Source organism: Geotrypetes seraphini, chromosome 4 (genome assembly GCF_902459505.1).
Source record: "Geotrypetes seraphini chromosome 4, aGeoSer1.1, whole genome shotgun sequence".
Lineage (NCBI taxonomy): Eukaryota > Metazoa > Chordata > Amphibia > Gymnophiona > Dermophiidae > Geotrypetes > Geotrypetes seraphini.
In genome coordinates, this window is record NC_047087.1 from 48,507,842 (window position 1) to 48,525,493 (window position 17,652).

Sequence of the window (17,652 nt, forward strand, 5' to 3'; positions counted from 1 at the left end):
ACCCAGAGGTTGGTGGACACCTGGAATGCGCTTCCAGAGAGTGTGATAGGACAGAGTACGCTACTGGGATTCAAGATGAGTTCCTGAAGGAAAAGGGGATTGAAGGGTATAGATAGAGGGTTACTATACAGGTCCTGGACCTGATAGGCTGCCGTGTGAGCGGACTGCTGGGCATGATGGACCTCTGGTCTGACCCAGCAGAGGCACTGCTTATGTTCTTATGAATACAAAAATCGCTGCAAGACATCATTGGAATCATATGTACCTAAACCAAATTAAATATAAAATCCCCAGCTGATAGCCTACGTGTCAGTTTTCATTGGCTGGCTTACAGGAATTTGAGGATCAGTTCGTCACTATCATTAAAAATAAAAATGTAGATAACTGAGCAGTATTAGTTTCCCTCGTTTGCCAAGGAAGCGGGTTTCTCATCTCCCTGTAGATGATCTCCAAATGAAGTTTACTGTATGGAGTTGTTTGGTTGTTTTTGTTGTTGTTGTTTTTATTATTAATGTGTAGTTGAGGACTTTTGGAGCACAGTCTGCCTACCTCAGAACGCAAGCGTGAGCTCTGCTAAATCTGCAAGCCCACCAGTTGCTTTCGGTACCTCTGCTCAGACTGGAAGATCAGGAAGAAGAGACATCCCCAGACTGGAAAATAAGCGTGAGAATTTCAGATTTCCTGAGCCCCGCCTTTAAAAAAGGCTGTGCATCGGTAACCCCGGAGATCATCAGATCGTTCCTTTCGAGCATTTCTTTACCCTTTCCCCCCTCTCCTTGGCAGAGTATGTGATTTCTAGCCTGAGAAGGGACCGGTTATTGCAAATCTACTCTGTAGGGACTAGGGGGGGGAAAGAGTGGTCCCTTTGGAGGGAAGGCTGGGCATGTCTGCTGCAGCAGCTATGCCCTGGGACGTGAGTCTGGGTAACAGCTCGAGCGGCTGGACTGCTAGGAGCAATAGCTGCAAGGAAGAAGCCCCTGCCGAGGGGGAGCTTCAGCACTATGGACAGTTCTCTCCCAGCGTCTCGGTGCTGTTGGCCGTTCTAATGGCGCTTATGGTCCTAGTTACGATTTTGGGCAACGCTCTGGTCATCTTGGCATTCATTGTGGATCGAAGTTTGCGCACCAAGGGCAATTTCTTCTTTCTCAACTTAGCCATTGCAGATTTCTTAGTAGGTGAGTTCCCTTTGAATGTCCTAGGTAGAACTTAGCTTCCAGAGCCCCTCTGTAACATTGCATCTATTTTTTTTTTTTTTTTTTGGAGGGGGGGGGGGTGTTCATGTATTAGGAAAGGAAAATAAACTTGGAAACTATTTGCGCTACCTGTGTGGGTGTGACCGAAAGGATAGCGATATGGGGAAGTTTGGAAATAGCAGCGAGATTGGGGTAATTGACCTGCTCGGGGGGTAATTTCTGTAGGGTTTCAGCCGCTCGCTTTCTCTTTCTCTCTCTCTCAGTAATTGCCACAGCGCAGGAATAAACGCGTTGCATTTGTCTGTTTGTTTGTTTTCCATGCAGGTGGGTTTTGTATCCCTTTGTACATTCCTTATGTGCTGACGGGTCAGTGGAAGTTCGGCAAAGGGTTGTGCAAACTCTGGCTGGTCATGGATTACCTGCTCTGCACTGCCTCGGTCTTCAACATAGTGCTCATTAGTTACGACAGATTCATTTCGGTCACTAAGGCGGTAAGTGAGCTGGCGCAGTGCCCCGATACACTGCGCCTAAATGGCCAGAGTACCCGAGCGCAGTTTGGGGATCCGCAAAGCCTATGCATGCTCTTGGAAAGCTTTCGAAAGTTCATGCTAGCATAAGAAGTTAGACTCTCTTGTCAGGACGGTCCATTTTCTAGATCGCATGATTCTTGAGAGAGTAGTTTCTTCAATATTCCCTGTGCTTCAAAAGGACAGGGGAGAAAGGAGATGACGACAGGTAAAAGACCTGTCTTCTTTGTATGTCAGGAGCCTCAAAGCCACTCCACGATTTCAATAAAAACCGATAGCCTTTTTAACGCCCCCTTTCCTCCATAAGAAGGTTATCCTTTCTGCATCCACCACCCTTTTCTGAACATATTCCCGTTTCGATCCTCTTAAATAAACAAAAAGAAGCACGGCTGATGGGTTTTGCTATACAATAAATTGTGTTGATTATTAATATTTTCTTTTCCATTCATGAAATCTACCTTCAAATAAACACCATTGTCCTTCTGGTGTTCCTTTACAAAAAATAACACTATGTAGTTCGTTGTCAATTATATTAAGAACTAACTGGGGAAAACGAGTTTTAAATGGAGTTATCGGCTAAGGACCTGAATAAAAATATTCTTAATCCCATGGAATGGAAAGAATGATTTAGCAAATTAGCAAATGCGCACCATGGGCTCCTTTTACTAAGGTGCACTAGCATTTGTAGCGCACGCAGGATATTACCGCGCGCTACGCAGCTAGAACTAACGCCAGCTCAATGCTGGCGTTAAGGTCTAGCGCGCGCAGCAGTTCAGCATGTGCGGCAAATCAGCGCACACTATTCCGCGCATTAATGCCCTAATGCAGCTTAGTAAAAGGAGCCCTATGTTAATATGAGAAAATCGATAATTGTTGAAGGTACTTGTTTATGGAATAATCTGACAGGACAGCTGAGGTTGCTTTCTGATATTCAAAAATATTTTTTTAAAAAACCTATTGAAAGCAACTTTGTTTATGGAGGCATCCTCATGCTTGAGCTAAGATCCTAATTGAAAGAGTTTCAGATATGTTTCTTTACTTATTTGTAAATTGATTGCATGATAATTGTGTTTGTAGTTTTATAAACTGCTTAGGTCTAGGCAGGTTAGAAATTTTTTAAATAAATATTATTATATCGGTTCCAAAGATGGTTCCAAAAATAAAAGGGATCTACACAACCCTTCAAATAACAATATAAATGTTAAAAGTCATTTGCATGCTGTGTATGTATGAGGGGGATATGATCAAAACATTCAAGGTACTGAAGGGAATAGACTTAGTAGATAAGGACAGGTTGTTCACCCTCTCCAAGGTAGGGAGAACGAGAGGGCACCCACCTGCATATTGCATATGATCACGCACGTCAATCATCGATGTTGTGCATGATCATACGCAACGTGCAGGTGGGACGGCGCTCGGCTGTGTGGGCTCAGAGGCTCTCCAACATGGTGCAGAAGGCACCTGGCATGGAAGGCTGGCTGGCGGACGGAAGGGGTATCTCCCCTGAAGCGGCACTGTGTGGGCTCAGGGGTTCTCCAGTGGCTGGCGGATGGAGGAGGTGTTTCCTTGAAGTGGCGCTGCAGCACCTGGCACCCGACAGGTACACACCTCTGGGCCACCCCTCGCCACTTCCTCCCAGTTCCTTGGCATCTTTTGGGTTGTGGAATGAATTGTCATCATTGCCATTATGGCCTATGGGGAAAGTTGCTTTGATGTATGAGTACTTTGGATTCTGAGCATGCTTCTGGAACAAATTTCTCGTAACCCAAGGTACCACTGTAAGTACATTGGATACAATACTTTGTTTCACATTGTGCTTGCAACACACACAAGAGCCATTGCAATATACTGTATACTTGTATCTCGCAGACAAAATATGTAGCATTGGCCTTATGTATCATTCTTGGCCTTTGTTCCTGCATGAATCATTTACACCTTGAAATAAATCAGATTAAAACCAAGTTAGTTTCCATAATAAGCTTGGTACTGTATATCTTATTCTGTAGTTTGAAAGTTCATCTTGTGGAAAATTCACAACCATAGTTTAATTATGAATGTTTATTTTAATTTAACTTTAATTCTAAGTTACATGAATTTAACTGTACATTTATAACCCACATAGGGACTCATTTTCAAAAAGGAAAGACATTCAAACAATGACCTACCGGAGATATAGACAGACATCTGCCAGCAAAACGTCCAAAGCATATAATCAAAACAAAATTTAACAAGCGTCACACAACACTAGTTGCGAAAATTAAAGATGTCTGCAAAGTAGGCATTCCATAGGCATGACGGAAGAATGACAAGGGCAGCATTAGGGGATGTACGTTCTGCCGCTATAACAGATAGCAAAATGATCCCGAAACACACCCAGATTTAGACCTGTTTTAAAAGTGAATAAGGTTAGGAACACTAAAAATGTCATTGTGTTGGAGATTAGAGAGCATGAAGCGAGCGTTTGTCTGAACCACTGGAGAACTCCTGAGTGCTGTATTGCCTTTCCATGTCCCTGTCTGAACCCTCTCCTAACCAACCCTGTTCCTCTGCCTCCCATCTCAACCACCCCACTCCCATACCTACCAGCCCCCAACCACCCCTTCCCCCACCAATCCTACCTTCTTCTTGTCTCTCACCCACCATTCCACTCCTTCTTCACTCCCAGTCAGTCACCATATTGTGTGGCTGTTCTGTCTCATGTTTGTCATTTTGTTTTACCATGCTATGTTAACTATGTTTTGCCACCCCTTTCAGTCAATGTTTGCCATGCTACCTCCTACTATACTATGTCTGAAAGTGTGGCGTGGGGTTGGAACTGCAGCTTCAACCCCCCGAAATTGTGGGCTCTGACACACGCTGCTCCTTGTGACCCTGGGCAGATCACTTGGTCCTCCAATGCTCTAGGTATATTAGATAGATTGTGAACCCACCAGGTCAGACAGGGGAAAATGCTTGAATACCTGAATAAATTCATGTAAACCATTCTGAGCTCCCCTGGGAGAACGGTATAGAAAAGTGAATGAATGAATAAATAAATAGGTGTATGCATGCACGGTGGTGAGGATAGTGGGGCATACCTGTGGTGTGAGTGATGGGTGCATTTAATGCACTGGTGGCAATGAATGCTATGCTGCAGGTGCAAGAGAGTGGTCAGGGAGGACTCCACAGAAGATGCCCCCGCATGAGAGTATTCAAGCCCTGTTCCTGCTTCCTGGATCTCACAGACCAGGAATGCATAGACAGATACTGCTTTGATAGGGCTGTCATATAGGACCTCTGAGAGCAGCTCAAACCTCTCTTCCTGGCCTCTACTGCAGGAACAATATCTTACCCATCCATCTCAAGTTTACTGCTTCCCTCGCGTTCTTGGGCATCAGCCAAAACAGGCCTCATCCAGCATGCCATCTCCAACTGCCCTTCCCAGTTCATCATCCACATCCTAGACTATATCAACTTCCCCAGCATCTCCAGGACACCATGGCACAGTTCTATGCCACAGCCTGCTTCCCCTCAGTGCACACGTTGTACTCAGAACCCCCCCCCCCCCCCCCGAGACAAATAAGGCCACTTATTACAACAGGAAAGCATCCCATTCTATAAATATACAGCTTGTGTGTTACATTCAGGGGAAGATGGTGGACATGTGTGCCCAATATCCAGGCTTCACCCATGATGCCTATATCTTTCAGCACTTAGGAATCTAAAGGAAATTAAACCCAGAGGAAATTACCAGCAATTGGCTGCTAGATAAGCACTGCAGGAATACACCAACCCCACATCCCTGTACTCCCTAACATCCTTCAACACAATCTTCCCCTGATAGGTGGACCCAACCTCCCCCATCATCAAGGTAACCACAGCTAACAATACACCCTGTCTCTGATTCAGCTCCCCTTCTCCCCACCGGTAACAGAGGCTATCCCCAGTGAGTCTGGCTCATGATCCCTGTCATGGTCACTTCATTGCTGTTGGTCAATCAGGCATATCTGGTCTCTCTCTGATCTCTTCTGATCACTTCCAGTCACTCTAGTCTCTTCTAGGCACCACCTGTCACTTGGGTCTCTTCTGGTCGCCACTGGTCCTCCCAGGACCTTGGTTCAGATGGACCCACTGGTCACCAGTAAATTCAGGTTTGAGCTTACTAGAGGGTTAGGTAGGTGCCAGCATACAGTGTTTCCCCGCAAATTCACGGTTTGCGAATCGCGGACTCATTCGCGGTTTGCTCTGACCGCCTCTTCCTGTAGCAAAGTCAGGCTACACCAATCAGGAGCTGCATGTCAAAGCAGCTCCTGATTGGTGTAGCCTGACTTTACTACAGGAAGAGCAGTCGGAGCAGACCGCAAGTGATTTTCTTTTCCCACTGGCGCTCCAGCTGCCCTCTCCTGCCTCTTGTCAGGCAAAAAAACTGCATCCACACTTTTTCAAAATTCATGGGGATTCCTCAAATGGAACCCCTGTGAATTTTGAGGGAGTACTGTACATCCCCCCTCCCCCTCCCCCTCCCTCTTCCTCTTCCTCTTCCTCTTCCCCTTCCCCTTCCCCTTCCCCTTCCAATTCTGGTTGCTCTTAGCAGTTCCAGTAGCCAGGAACTCTCCCTCACTTGTCTTGCTGAGCTCTGGGCTGAGTCATGTCTGCAAACTCCTGTTTCTCTTAGGGTAAGATCTGTTCCATATTGACTCAACATGGCAATGAGCTTGCTTCACTTGGCCTGCTGGGAAAAGCCTATACCCAGCAGGTTTTAGTATAGGGCTTCTCCATGCAGCTTTCACTGAAAGGTGATTGGGGTGATAGTGACTCTACCTCATCACAACCCCCATCATGTTCTCCCAAAGTGAGGCAAAGAAGGAATACAATCACCAAATAAGAACACCAGAGCCATCACTGAGCACACTTTTGGTCAGTTGAAGAACTAATTTCAATGTCTGGATCATTCCTCTAAAGACCTGAGAAGGTGGCCCAAATCTGCATGGCATGCTGCATGACATAGCCCTGTGAAGAAGGCAACCCCTGCCAGACCACCCACAGCAACAACAGATTCTCTTTGTTGTAAACCATTCTGAACTGTTAATTGGTAGGAAGACAATTCATAGGATAAGACAATTAATAGGCTATTCCTACCAATTTTCATCCTACCATTTTTCGCACCCAAGTGTCCTATCCAATCAGAAATGTCAAAATTAAACAGCTAAATAGTCCATGGCTTGCCAACAGCTGATTGCAGCAAGGGACTCCCCAATCAGCTGAGCCAGCAGCACCTCCCTGGAACCGAGGCTTCAGATAGTCCTACCAGCTCAGATGATCAGGGATTCCCCTGCCGTGATTAGCTGAACCAGCAAAAAGAAACCTGATTCCACTCTCCCTCCCTCCCACTGATCTCTTCTGCTGAGCCCAAGCCCCGATTTCTCTCTCCTTCCCTCCCACCCACTGATCTACCCTGACACCCCTCCACACCCCTCATACTCCCCATACCCACACATATCCCTTGTACCTCTTTCCTGCCAATAGAGCCACCTCTTCAAAATGGTGTCCCTTCTGCTTTCCAGAGCATTTTGGGATGCACTGGGAGGGGCCTAAAGCCCTGTTTGGCTCAAAATGATGGCCCTTCCCCCCTTCCAGTGCATCTTGTACTGGGAGGGGGAAGGGCTGCCATTTTGAAGAGGTGGCCATATCGGCAGGAGGGAGTGAGCGTCCCTCCTGCCAATTTCACTGGATGACAAATTTTTCCAAAAGTTTTGCTTCCTTAAAACAAACTAGTGATCATGATAGACCCCTTCAAAATAAACACAAATATAAATTTCTCACTGACTGTATCACATAGAAATTATGAGAAACACGATGGAATCTTTAATTGACTATTACATGTTTTAATGCACAAAGTTTCTGATCCGCTTTGATAGTTTGTCATGGCTGTTTTCCTGCCTGTTGATTTTTGTTTGTATTCAGTGTTCAGTGCATCTCGTTGCAGTGTCCAACAATAGACAGCCAGCATTGATGGATTCCAGTTGCCCTGATATCTTTTTTCCATAGTGGCAATGTCATGGTGATCCTGGGGGGTCAGTTACCTCATGGACACACTGATAAGGGGGGGGGGGGAAGGTGGTGATGATGTTTAAATATGCACCTCCTTTGGCACATAAACACCAGGGCCTCAGTCTCCCTCCTGATGAATATGCTCCTATCTCTAGTCCTTCTCTCTCCTGCCTCTATCTCTACCTCTCTCCCTATTTCTCTGTTCTCCTTGTTTCTCCTCTACCTCTCCTCCTCTTTGTAATTCCTAACTCCCACAACAAAACCTTTCTCCATGTGTAGTACAATATATACACGCTCAGCATGTCAAGGGAATGTCATTTCACCACTGCAGTGCCTTATTGACATCATCACTGACGTTCTCCGTTCCTGGTAATACAGCAGACATTTTTTGTGGGGTATTTTTTGACACAAAGCAATGTTTATCAGCAAACAGTCATATGAAACACCAAGTTCCCAGATGTTTATCTTAACAATTTTCTAAACATGCTTTGTATTTTGGCATTTTTTTTATTATCACCGTTAAATTTTGGACGTCTTCCAGGCGATGTCTAACTTCAGAGTTAGTAATAAAGCACCCACTTAAATTATTTTTCATATGACATGCACCTTCCTAGATAAATCAAAACTATATGTGTATTTCAAACCTATTATGAATTGAGTTTCTTCAGTTGTCAGAGGTATGCGGCTCTTAAATTCTTCATCAGTCTGATTTTTTAAATTTATTTATTTTTAGTCTAAATATTTATTTAATTTTAACTTAGCTGAAATTTATAAATAATTCACTGTGCTCAGAGCAAAACATGAATGTGTCAGATGCTATCACTCCCGATGTGCCTTTAAAGATAAGTGATCTAACATATAATCTTCTTGAATTACAGTGAATTATTTCTAAATTTCAGATAAGTTAAAATTAAATCAAAGTTTAGACAAAAAAATAAAATTAATATAATAAAATAAAAAAAATTAGACTAATGAAGAACTTAAGACAGGGGGGGAAGCCACTGCTTGCCCTATATTGGTAGCATGGACTATTGCTACACCTTGGGTTTTGGCCAGATACTAGTGGCCTGGATTGACCACCGTGAGAATGGGCTACTGGGCTTGATTGGCCATTGGTCTGACCCAGTAAGGCTATTCTTATGTTCTTATACCTCTGACGGTCCAAAGAAACTCAATTCTAAATAGGTTTGAATGGCACATATGGTTTTAATTTAACTTCAGAGCTAGATATCATGTTGAAACTGCTTCTATTAATCATAGCTCAAGGCGGGACAAAAACAGAACCAAAGAATATAGAACAATAATGACAAAAAGCTTTAGCCTTTCATAATGGCAGATAATGTCCAAATGATCCATCCAGTCTGCTCATCCACTATCTTCTTTCCCAATCCAATAAGTCTCATCCTCAAAATATCCAACTAGACAGAGAGGTAGAAGGGCATAATCAAAATATACGTCTAAGTCTGATTTGGGCCTATGGTGCTAGACACCCAAAGTCAGCAGTGGGAAAATGCCCATTTTTGAAAAATACATCTAGAATACAGTCAAACAAGGAACGCATTTTGCGAGTGTTTTGCAAGACGAACAAAACATTCTCGCAAACCGAGCATTGACTCGATATGCAAGGCATTGCCCCCGAGAACCGGCATCACCCCTGCCCTCCTGCACAAACCCTTACCTCGATTGGGCACCGGCACGCAGCACCAACCCACAGGATGTGCTGATGCCTACAGAGTCTGCCGCCTACTGCTGATTCTGCTGGAGACACTGCGAATCTCATTAGAATCTCGGAGAGAGCAGGAGCCAGAAGGACTTGAGCATGCACAGATGCAAGAATCAGTGGCAAGCGGCAGGCTCTTTGGGCACCAGCACATCCTGTGGGTTGGTGCTGCGTGCTGATACCTAATTGTGGTAAGGATTTGGGTGGGCGGGCAGTGCCAGTTCGTGGGGGTGATGCCAGTTCTTGGGGGTGATGCCAGTTCTTGGGGGGTAAAGCTGGTTCCTGGGGATGGGGTGGAAGCACGCCAGTGGCCTCAGGGGTGGGGGGGGGGGTCTTTTGGAGATGTGATGGGATGGGAGCATGCCAGTGGCCTTGGAGGGGGGGTCTTTTTGGGATGTGGAACGAATCATGTAAGTTTCCCTTACTTTCTATGGGGAAACTCGCTTTGATATACAAGCACTTTGGTTTACGAGCATGCTTCTGGAATGAATTATGTTCGCAAACCAAGATTCCACTGTATATATATATATATATATATATTTTTTTTTTTTTTAATTGTCTATCTGGACATCCAGGCTATTGTTCGTCTAAACCATGATGTCTATTATACCACATTTTCGACCAAAATTTCGTACCAAGTCCCAAAAGCCCAGAACAAGACCATTTGGATGTGGTAGGAGCGAATCTTGTAATGGACTGGCCACCAAGACATGGCAATAGAGCAGTGGGGCACCTTACAGGGTGCTGCTGTAAACTTCACAAAAAGGGTGTCACATAAACATCGCACCAGAACTCCCTTATAGATTATGTTGAGCCCCCCCCCACCAAAAAAACCCCAAACAAACCAGTATACCCACCTGTCCATAACCCCAATAGCCCTTATGGCTGCAGGTGGCACCTATATGGCAGTAGAGTTGGGGGGGGGGGGGCTTTGGTGGGTGCACATGTTCCACCATCAATGTAGTGGTTAAACGACTTATGGGCCTCTCTATGGTTCACTAGCCCACTCACCCCCACACCTGTGTGCAGCTCTACTAAGCTTTCCTACACTAGGTGCTGATGTTCTGGAAACAGGTATATACTTTTTTTATTCTGATCTTTGTAGGTGTATGAGGTCATGAACACTGGGGGAGTGTGTGGGTCTTTACTTTGTCTCTGCAGTGGTTATCTAGTCACTTTGGATACCCTTTTGGCACTTATGCCTGTTTTAAATCGTCTAACTTGCAACATTTAAGTTTCATCCAGGATGTTTAGTAAAACATTCGATTATCCCTGCAGGATGACTAAGTTGTGGTTGGCCCCCCATCCTGCCCTAACCACTCCTCCAGATGTGCCCCATTCAGCTCTGGGCATACAGGAGCATTTAGAGACATAAAAAGTCCCACAACACATCCAGAAAGTTGGTTTATCAGCACTTGGATGGCCTAAAGACAGATTGTCCAAGTGCTGACTTGGGTGGGTTTGTAAACGTGTTTAAGTTTTGATTATGAGCCCCATACTGTCTACATGGTCAAGCTAAATAATAACTGACTTCAGGAGTCAGATTATAAAAACAAATTGTAATGTATAAAACTTCTTAAATAGCTAAGTGTTTAAAGAATGTTCATAAAGATACAGATATGTATGTGTTATAAACATTTATAATTAACCTGTAGTTGTGCGAATGTATAGCTTTTTAAGGTAGGTTTCTGAATAACATCTGATTCAACGTTTTTTCTTTTTGGATACAGGTAACCTACAGAGCTCAGAAAGGGATGACCAGAGATGCAGTTTTAAAGATGGTATTTGTCTGGGTAGCAGCCTTTCTTCTATATGGTCCAGCTATTATTAGTTGGGAATATATTGCAAAGACAAGCATACTGCCCAAAGGAGAATGCTATGTAGAATTCTATTACAATTGGTACTTCCTGATGATTGCATCTACCATTGAATTTTTTACTCCTTTTATCAGTGTTACCTACTTTAATTTAAGTATTTACATTAACATCAAGAGGAGGACTCTGATGCGAAATGAAGACCTGGCCCATGGCCAAGAAGATTGTGAAATGAATTTCCAGGGGGAAAAAAAAGGGCACTTGATATTTTTTGTAAAACCTGCAGAGAAGAAACAGAGTGACATGAAAAAACAAGGTATCAGCCTTTCACCACCTAAAAATTCCAGTGCAAAGCACAAAGCACAGGATTTTGAAAGTCAATCACTGGATTTCAATGTAGATCAAGATTTACCACCCCTTCAAATGGACGTCCCATCCAAAGAGCATTTTTACAAAACTGTAGAAAATGCATGCAGTAATGGAAGAACTGATATGGTGAACACAATTGCAAATCGTTTTAGATTATCAAGAGACAAAAGAGTGGCCAAATCTTTAGCCATTATTGTCTGCATCTTTGCAATGTGCTGGGCTCCCTACACTCTTTTGATGATCATCAGAGCAGCCTGTCATGGGCGGTGTGTCCAGCATTACCTCTATGAGATTTCATTTTGGCTTCTCTGGTTGAACTCAGCAATAAATCCTATTCTATATCCTCTTTGCCATATGAGTTTTAGGAAAGCTTTTATGAAATTGCTATGTCCCGGAAAGGCAAAAATCCACCCTAATATTTTCATGTGAATATTTTTATATTCATATCAAACTCACTAGCTATACCTATATTGACATAAAGGGCCCCTTTTACAAGGCCACAGTAATTATTCTCCCACGGCAAATGCACCAAAGCCCAATTTCTATAGGCTTTGGAGCATTTGCCATGGAAGAATTGTTTCTGCAGTTTTGTAAAAGGGGCCCAAAACTCTATATCGGACAAGGACCTGTCAGAACATTTATAGCTCATAGACCCATATTCTATAAATGGCACCAGTAGGCACCCTACAGGGCCTTTTAAGCCCAAAATGTCATTTAAAAGAGCTTTTCAGACAAATTTCAAGGTGCCTAAAAAATAGCATAAGAATCACACCTATAGAGACGCTTTCTAATACCTAATGCCATTATAGGCTAACACCGGAAGTGGTGTTAGGTGCCATAAAGCACCTCCATGGGAACAATTCACATCAAAGGAAAGTGCCAGAAATGTAGGCCTTAAAAACCCTGGCACCTTTCCCTAAGGCACGATTCTCTAAACGGGGCCTAAGTGTGGTTGACATGCGGCCAGTGCCATTTTTCTAGGCACCAGATAATTTAAGTGCCATTTATAGAATCAGCCCCATAATTCAAAATATATTTGAGCTTTTCCTTTTTTTTAATTTATTGTTAAGCTTGCACTTGTAGAGCCACACAGAATAGTAAAGAAATCTTTAACTAAGAAAAATATTAAAAGAAAACAATATATTAGATGCTAAAGTCCACAAATTTTAGGGAGGAAGACCTTAAGAGCATTAAGAAGAAATATATCTATCACAGTCAAAAAGAGGCAAATAGTAAAGAAATGATTACCATTCCTTGACCATTACAATATCAGCTCTATTAACTATAAACCAGTAGTTAACAATGATGTGACAAACAATTGAGGTGGTCAGCTGTCCAGGCTGAAAAAAATACTTTGCTGACTTATATTTACAATACTTTCACAGGGGAATTTCAAGAAGAATAGGACCCCTAATTGTATCATCACTGGTCATAATAGCAAAATTGTTGTCTATATTTCTGAGCTTCCTTTGTGGCTTTTTTTGCAATTAAGAAAAATTATTCCAGTGTTTAAAGGAAAGAAGAAAAAGTCAATCTGTGCCAGCCTTTAATGTTAAGGAAGCCATTAGGGTTGATGGATTCGCTAAATCTGAGTCAGCTGTCTCTAGTATATTAGACATATATCTAGAGTCTCAGGTTCATTGGATGTAAGAACACTTTCACTTGATTTTCTCTTAGCAGTTGGTTAATATGAAGGGGTGCTGAAAAGTTCTCAAAGCAGCCAAGAAGAGAATGATGTGGACATGGTTCAGTCAATAATCTGAAACAATGTCAAAAAACATAGAATTTCATTTATGCAAATTGGCATTTAACGAAATAAGATAACACTCTCTTTTCCTTTTTTCCTTTGGAATTATTGAATATTGTAATGTATTAAAAATTATTTAAAAAAAAAAAAAATAACACTCTTTTCAGCTAAAGTGGCAAAATAACACTCAGAATTTAGCAAGGTGGTTGGTTGGGCTGAGAACTTTTAAGCACTCCCTCGCAGTATGTTTGAACTGTTGCTGGAATCAGTTCCAGCTTTATTTTCACAATTGCTTATATACCATATATTGAATAAAAACTTCCTTAGGTAACCTCAATGGAAGCTTAAGAAAATCCAATTTACATTGATTAGTTGCTCTTTTTTGATTTTCCAAAGCCTCAACATTCAAGTTCAGAATTGTATAACTCTTAATCAAAGTCACATCTATAGATTGCAGAACTGAAACTGAAGTTTTAATCTCAGCCAAAGATTCTTTCATAGTTACAATTTCAGTTTTAATACTACTTAAGTTCTTATCTTAGCCTTAGAACTTTTATCTGGGGACATATTTCTTGCCTATTTTCCAAATCCACTCAAAAGTAAACTGTGCAGATTTCTTGAGAGAAAATTCAAGCAAAAACAGAGATTTCAGACAACTGATCTTCATGGCTTACAAAGAGAATTAAAATTTCAATTGAACTTGCCAGAGATACAATTTCTCTTGCCTTTTTGTAATCTCCATTGAACTCACAATAGCTTGTGGAAGTGACTTGGATCTCATCTCCTCATGCGAGGAACCTTCCAGCCTCTTTGGTAGGGGGCTTCATAGCAAGTTCAGTCATCAGGGAGAGTAGTTCAGGCTGATGCAATGGTGTGTGAAAATCATGACTAACAGTGACATCAGACGCCATGGAGATGTTTGATCTTTCTGTCTCCATGGTCCCTCCAGCTGGCATTTCCTTTGATCAAACAGGCCAAGTCCTGCTATGCTCAACAAAATTATCCATCAGACCAGAGGGGTTCTTCAGGTTTCTGAGAAGTAGACTCCCCACTTTACCCTTTGATCTGATCCCCTTATTCATCTTCCATGGTTGTCCTATTTTATTCTAATCAAAAAGCTGGAAAGGACAGCTTCTCTGAAATAGAACCTCAGTGCCAGGATACTATAGCAGAGGATACTGTACTAGAAGCATTCTACCCCTCCCTCCTTGGGTCCGAGTTCACTAACTCCAAGGCACTTTGAGGTCCAAATGACTCAGATAGATACTGGCTCTAAGCCTAGATCCCTTATGTAACACTTTAGGCCTGAGTCAGACAACCTGCCTCATAATCTAATTTTTAATCTGGCAAACAATTTTCAAATAGATTGATTCAATCATGTACATAGCTCATTCCGCTTAATTGTAGAGTACTAAAACTGTCTATTCATCATGCCCACATCATGATAGTTGTCTCAGTTTTGACTATAAAGTATACATTAATGAGAAAAAGTTTTTGCCTCCCTTCCTGATTTTCCCTTTTCTTACATATACTGTATGTTACACAGAATGGTTTCTGATGCTTAAACAAAATGAGGTGCACCTGTATTTAGGCACATCTGATATACATAAATGCAAAATAGGCACCAGTTAGGTGCACATTTGCCCAAAGCATTATTTTGTAAGCTCAAGCATAAGTAGAATAGTTTGCAACTGAAAAGAGGGACAAACATATGGGAGGAGCATGAAAGGGACATGTGAGTGTCATCCATCAATACGCACATTTTATAGAATACAATCAGATACACACGATGACACACTTATGCCATTGACGTGGCATAAGTGGGTGTGTTTTCTTTTTGGTACACCAATGTAAGTGTGCTAGTATTCTGTAATTTGCACCCTGATGTCACAGAATTTGCACACCATGTGCTGCATTGGGGCATCAAAAAGGAGGATCCAATTTACAGAATTGTCACCAATATAATATTAAACAAAAAAAGCCTGAGTGAACACATAACAGTTTTTTTGTGTTTTTTTAATTATTGCATCATTTATTTAATGAACAAAATTATCCAACATCCTTTTTACCAATGTGAAAAAGTAACTACACCCTAAATTTAATAACTTATTCCATCGCCTTGTAGCAGCAATAACTAAAACCAAACATTTTCTATAATTTGGTTTTGAGGAATCTTAGCCCACTCTTCTTTGCAGAATTGCTTCAAGTCAGACACATGCACAGGTTTTAATACTTGAAGTTTTCATCTTAGGTCCTGCCACATCTCTATCTGGTTTGACAATGCCAATACAAAACTTTAATTTTGTTTCTCCTCAACCATTCAGGTATAGACTTGCTTTTGTATTTTGGATCATTGTCTTGCTGCATAACCCAATGACATGTCAGTTTCAGCTCATGGAAAGATGATCAAACATCCTCCTTACTTCAACTATTGGCGTGTTTTCTAGATCCTGAAGCAACAAAGCATCCCCATACCATCGCACTATGACCACATTTGACTATTGATACGATATTCTTACTGTGGAATGCTGTATTTATTTTGTGCTAGACATAAAGGGCCCCGTACTGTCCAAAGAGATACACTTTTGATTTGTCTATCCATAGACTATTATCTCAGAAAGCTTGGGGATCATCCAGGTATGTTTTTGTAAATGTGAAAGGAGAATCTTTGGATGTTCTTCTAGGATGTTTTGTGACTTCCTAGATGAGTTGTCACTCTGTCGTTAAGAATTATTTGGCAGGTTGGCCACTCCTGGGAAGAGATTCACCACTGTTCTAAGTCTTCTCAATAATGGATCTCACTGTGGTTCAGTGGAGTCACAGAGCTACAGAAGTGGCTAGATATCCAGACTGATATATTTGAACAGCTTTTTCCTCATCTCTTCTGGAATTTCCTTTTGATCAAGGCATAGCATTCTTGTAGAAACGTTTTCATGACTATTTCACTCGCATGGTAAGGTTCAATATATAGCCTGCTTTAGATTCAACAGGGCTGGCTTAATCTAATTATCAAATTTGGTCAACAGGTTGATTAACGAAGGTATAATTACTTTTTCAGATGGGTGCTCAATCTAATCATCAAATTTGGTCAACTGGTTGATTAACTAAGGGATAATTACTTTTTCAGATGGGTGAAATGGGTATTAAATAACTTTATTCCTTAAATAAACGATATAATTCAAAAATTATGTTATTTACTCAGATTCTTATCTAATATTATATTTTTTTGTGCGACGTGTGCAATAGAGGAAAACAGGTGACGGCAACAACTTTTTCACATCAATGTGCATATTTATTCCTTCTTGCTTATTAGAAACTATTTTTTTCTGTTAATATACCTTATCATTGTAAATACTGTAAATATGTCTATTGATTTATCAGCAAATGTTAGGTTTCCTCTCAGTGTAAAATTAAATAAAACAAATGTTGTGAATGACTATTATAAAATGAAGATATATAGAATCTGACTAATTGATGTATACACTACATAAGATGATGTGTACATATCCCTATCAAGAAACTGGCATGTGTAAACAGTATCTACACTGCTGGTTTCTACAGTATGTACTGCACTGATATTCTAAGTTTTGTGAAAACCCATGGGAGACTATGGGATCCTGTTATATGATCTAGTGAAAACCAAGGCAAAGAAATACTTAAAATCTATGGCAACCTTGAAGACCTTTGGCAACATCTAGCACCTAACTGAATCCTGTACAATCTATAAGTCAAATGATATGATACATCAGCCTTTCTGTTTGGTTTCTAATGTCCAACTTATCCCTTTTTATAAGGAGGGCTCTGTAATTTTCAGACATGCTTCCAACAGACACTTACAGTAGGAAACCAATAGGCACAGCAAGCTAGTGATCAGAAATGTGAATTGCAACTCAGGAAAGCTATTACAATGTGCCACCGCAAATCCTTTTCTCTCAGTGACTGTGTGAGACACTGTACAAATTAAAGAAACCTCTCTTCTATTTGGAAACCACCAGGTACAGAAGGCACAAAAACTAACAGCCTATTTTTCTACTGCAGCTACAGTGACATGTTTCCATTACAACTCAACAGGTTCCTAGAATTCCATTAGCATGAAAGCCTCAGAATTATTATCCTCCTACGTATATTTCCTACCTTAGGAGTCAACTTTTCCAAAATTATTGGGGGTGCTGAACCCCATGGAAATTATTTCTCCCTGGACAAGGCTAAGAAGGTAGGAATTATTACATTACATTAGAGATTTCTATTCCAC

General features: G+C 41.6%; 1 protein-coding gene across 1 annotated transcript; it reads left to right on the top strand.

Moving 5' to 3' along the window:
- The first annotated feature begins 883 nt into the window (after nt 1–883).
- Nucleotides 884–12,122, top strand: LOC117359562 (histamine H3 receptor-like). The gene is made up of 3 exons (XM_033942546.1): nt 884–1,175; nt 1,518–1,684; nt 11,201–12,122. The coding sequence occupies exons 1-3, from the start codon at nt 884–886 to the stop codon at nt 12,080–12,082; spliced, it is 1,341 nt and encodes a 446-aa protein (XP_033798437.1). The 3' UTR covers nt 12,083–12,122.
- Nucleotides 12,123–17,652: the final 5,530 nt, after the last annotated feature.

What these genes read in the sequence shown, in the direction of transcription:
- LOC117359562 (XM_033942546.1), top strand. Translation starts at nt 884, where the DNA reads ATGTCTGCTGCAGCAGCTATGCCCTGGGACGTGAGTCTGGGTAACAGC. An exon ending in CATTGCAGATTTCTTAGTAG is followed by an intron (nt 1,176 to 1,517) that starts GTGAGTTCCCTT and finishes TTTTCCATGCAG; the next exon opens with GTGGGTTTTGTATCCCTTTG. An exon ending in TCATTTCGGTCACTAAGGCG is followed by an intron (nt 1,685 to 11,200) that starts GTAAGTGAGCTG and finishes TTTTGGATACAG; the next exon opens with GTAACCTACAGAGCTCAGAA.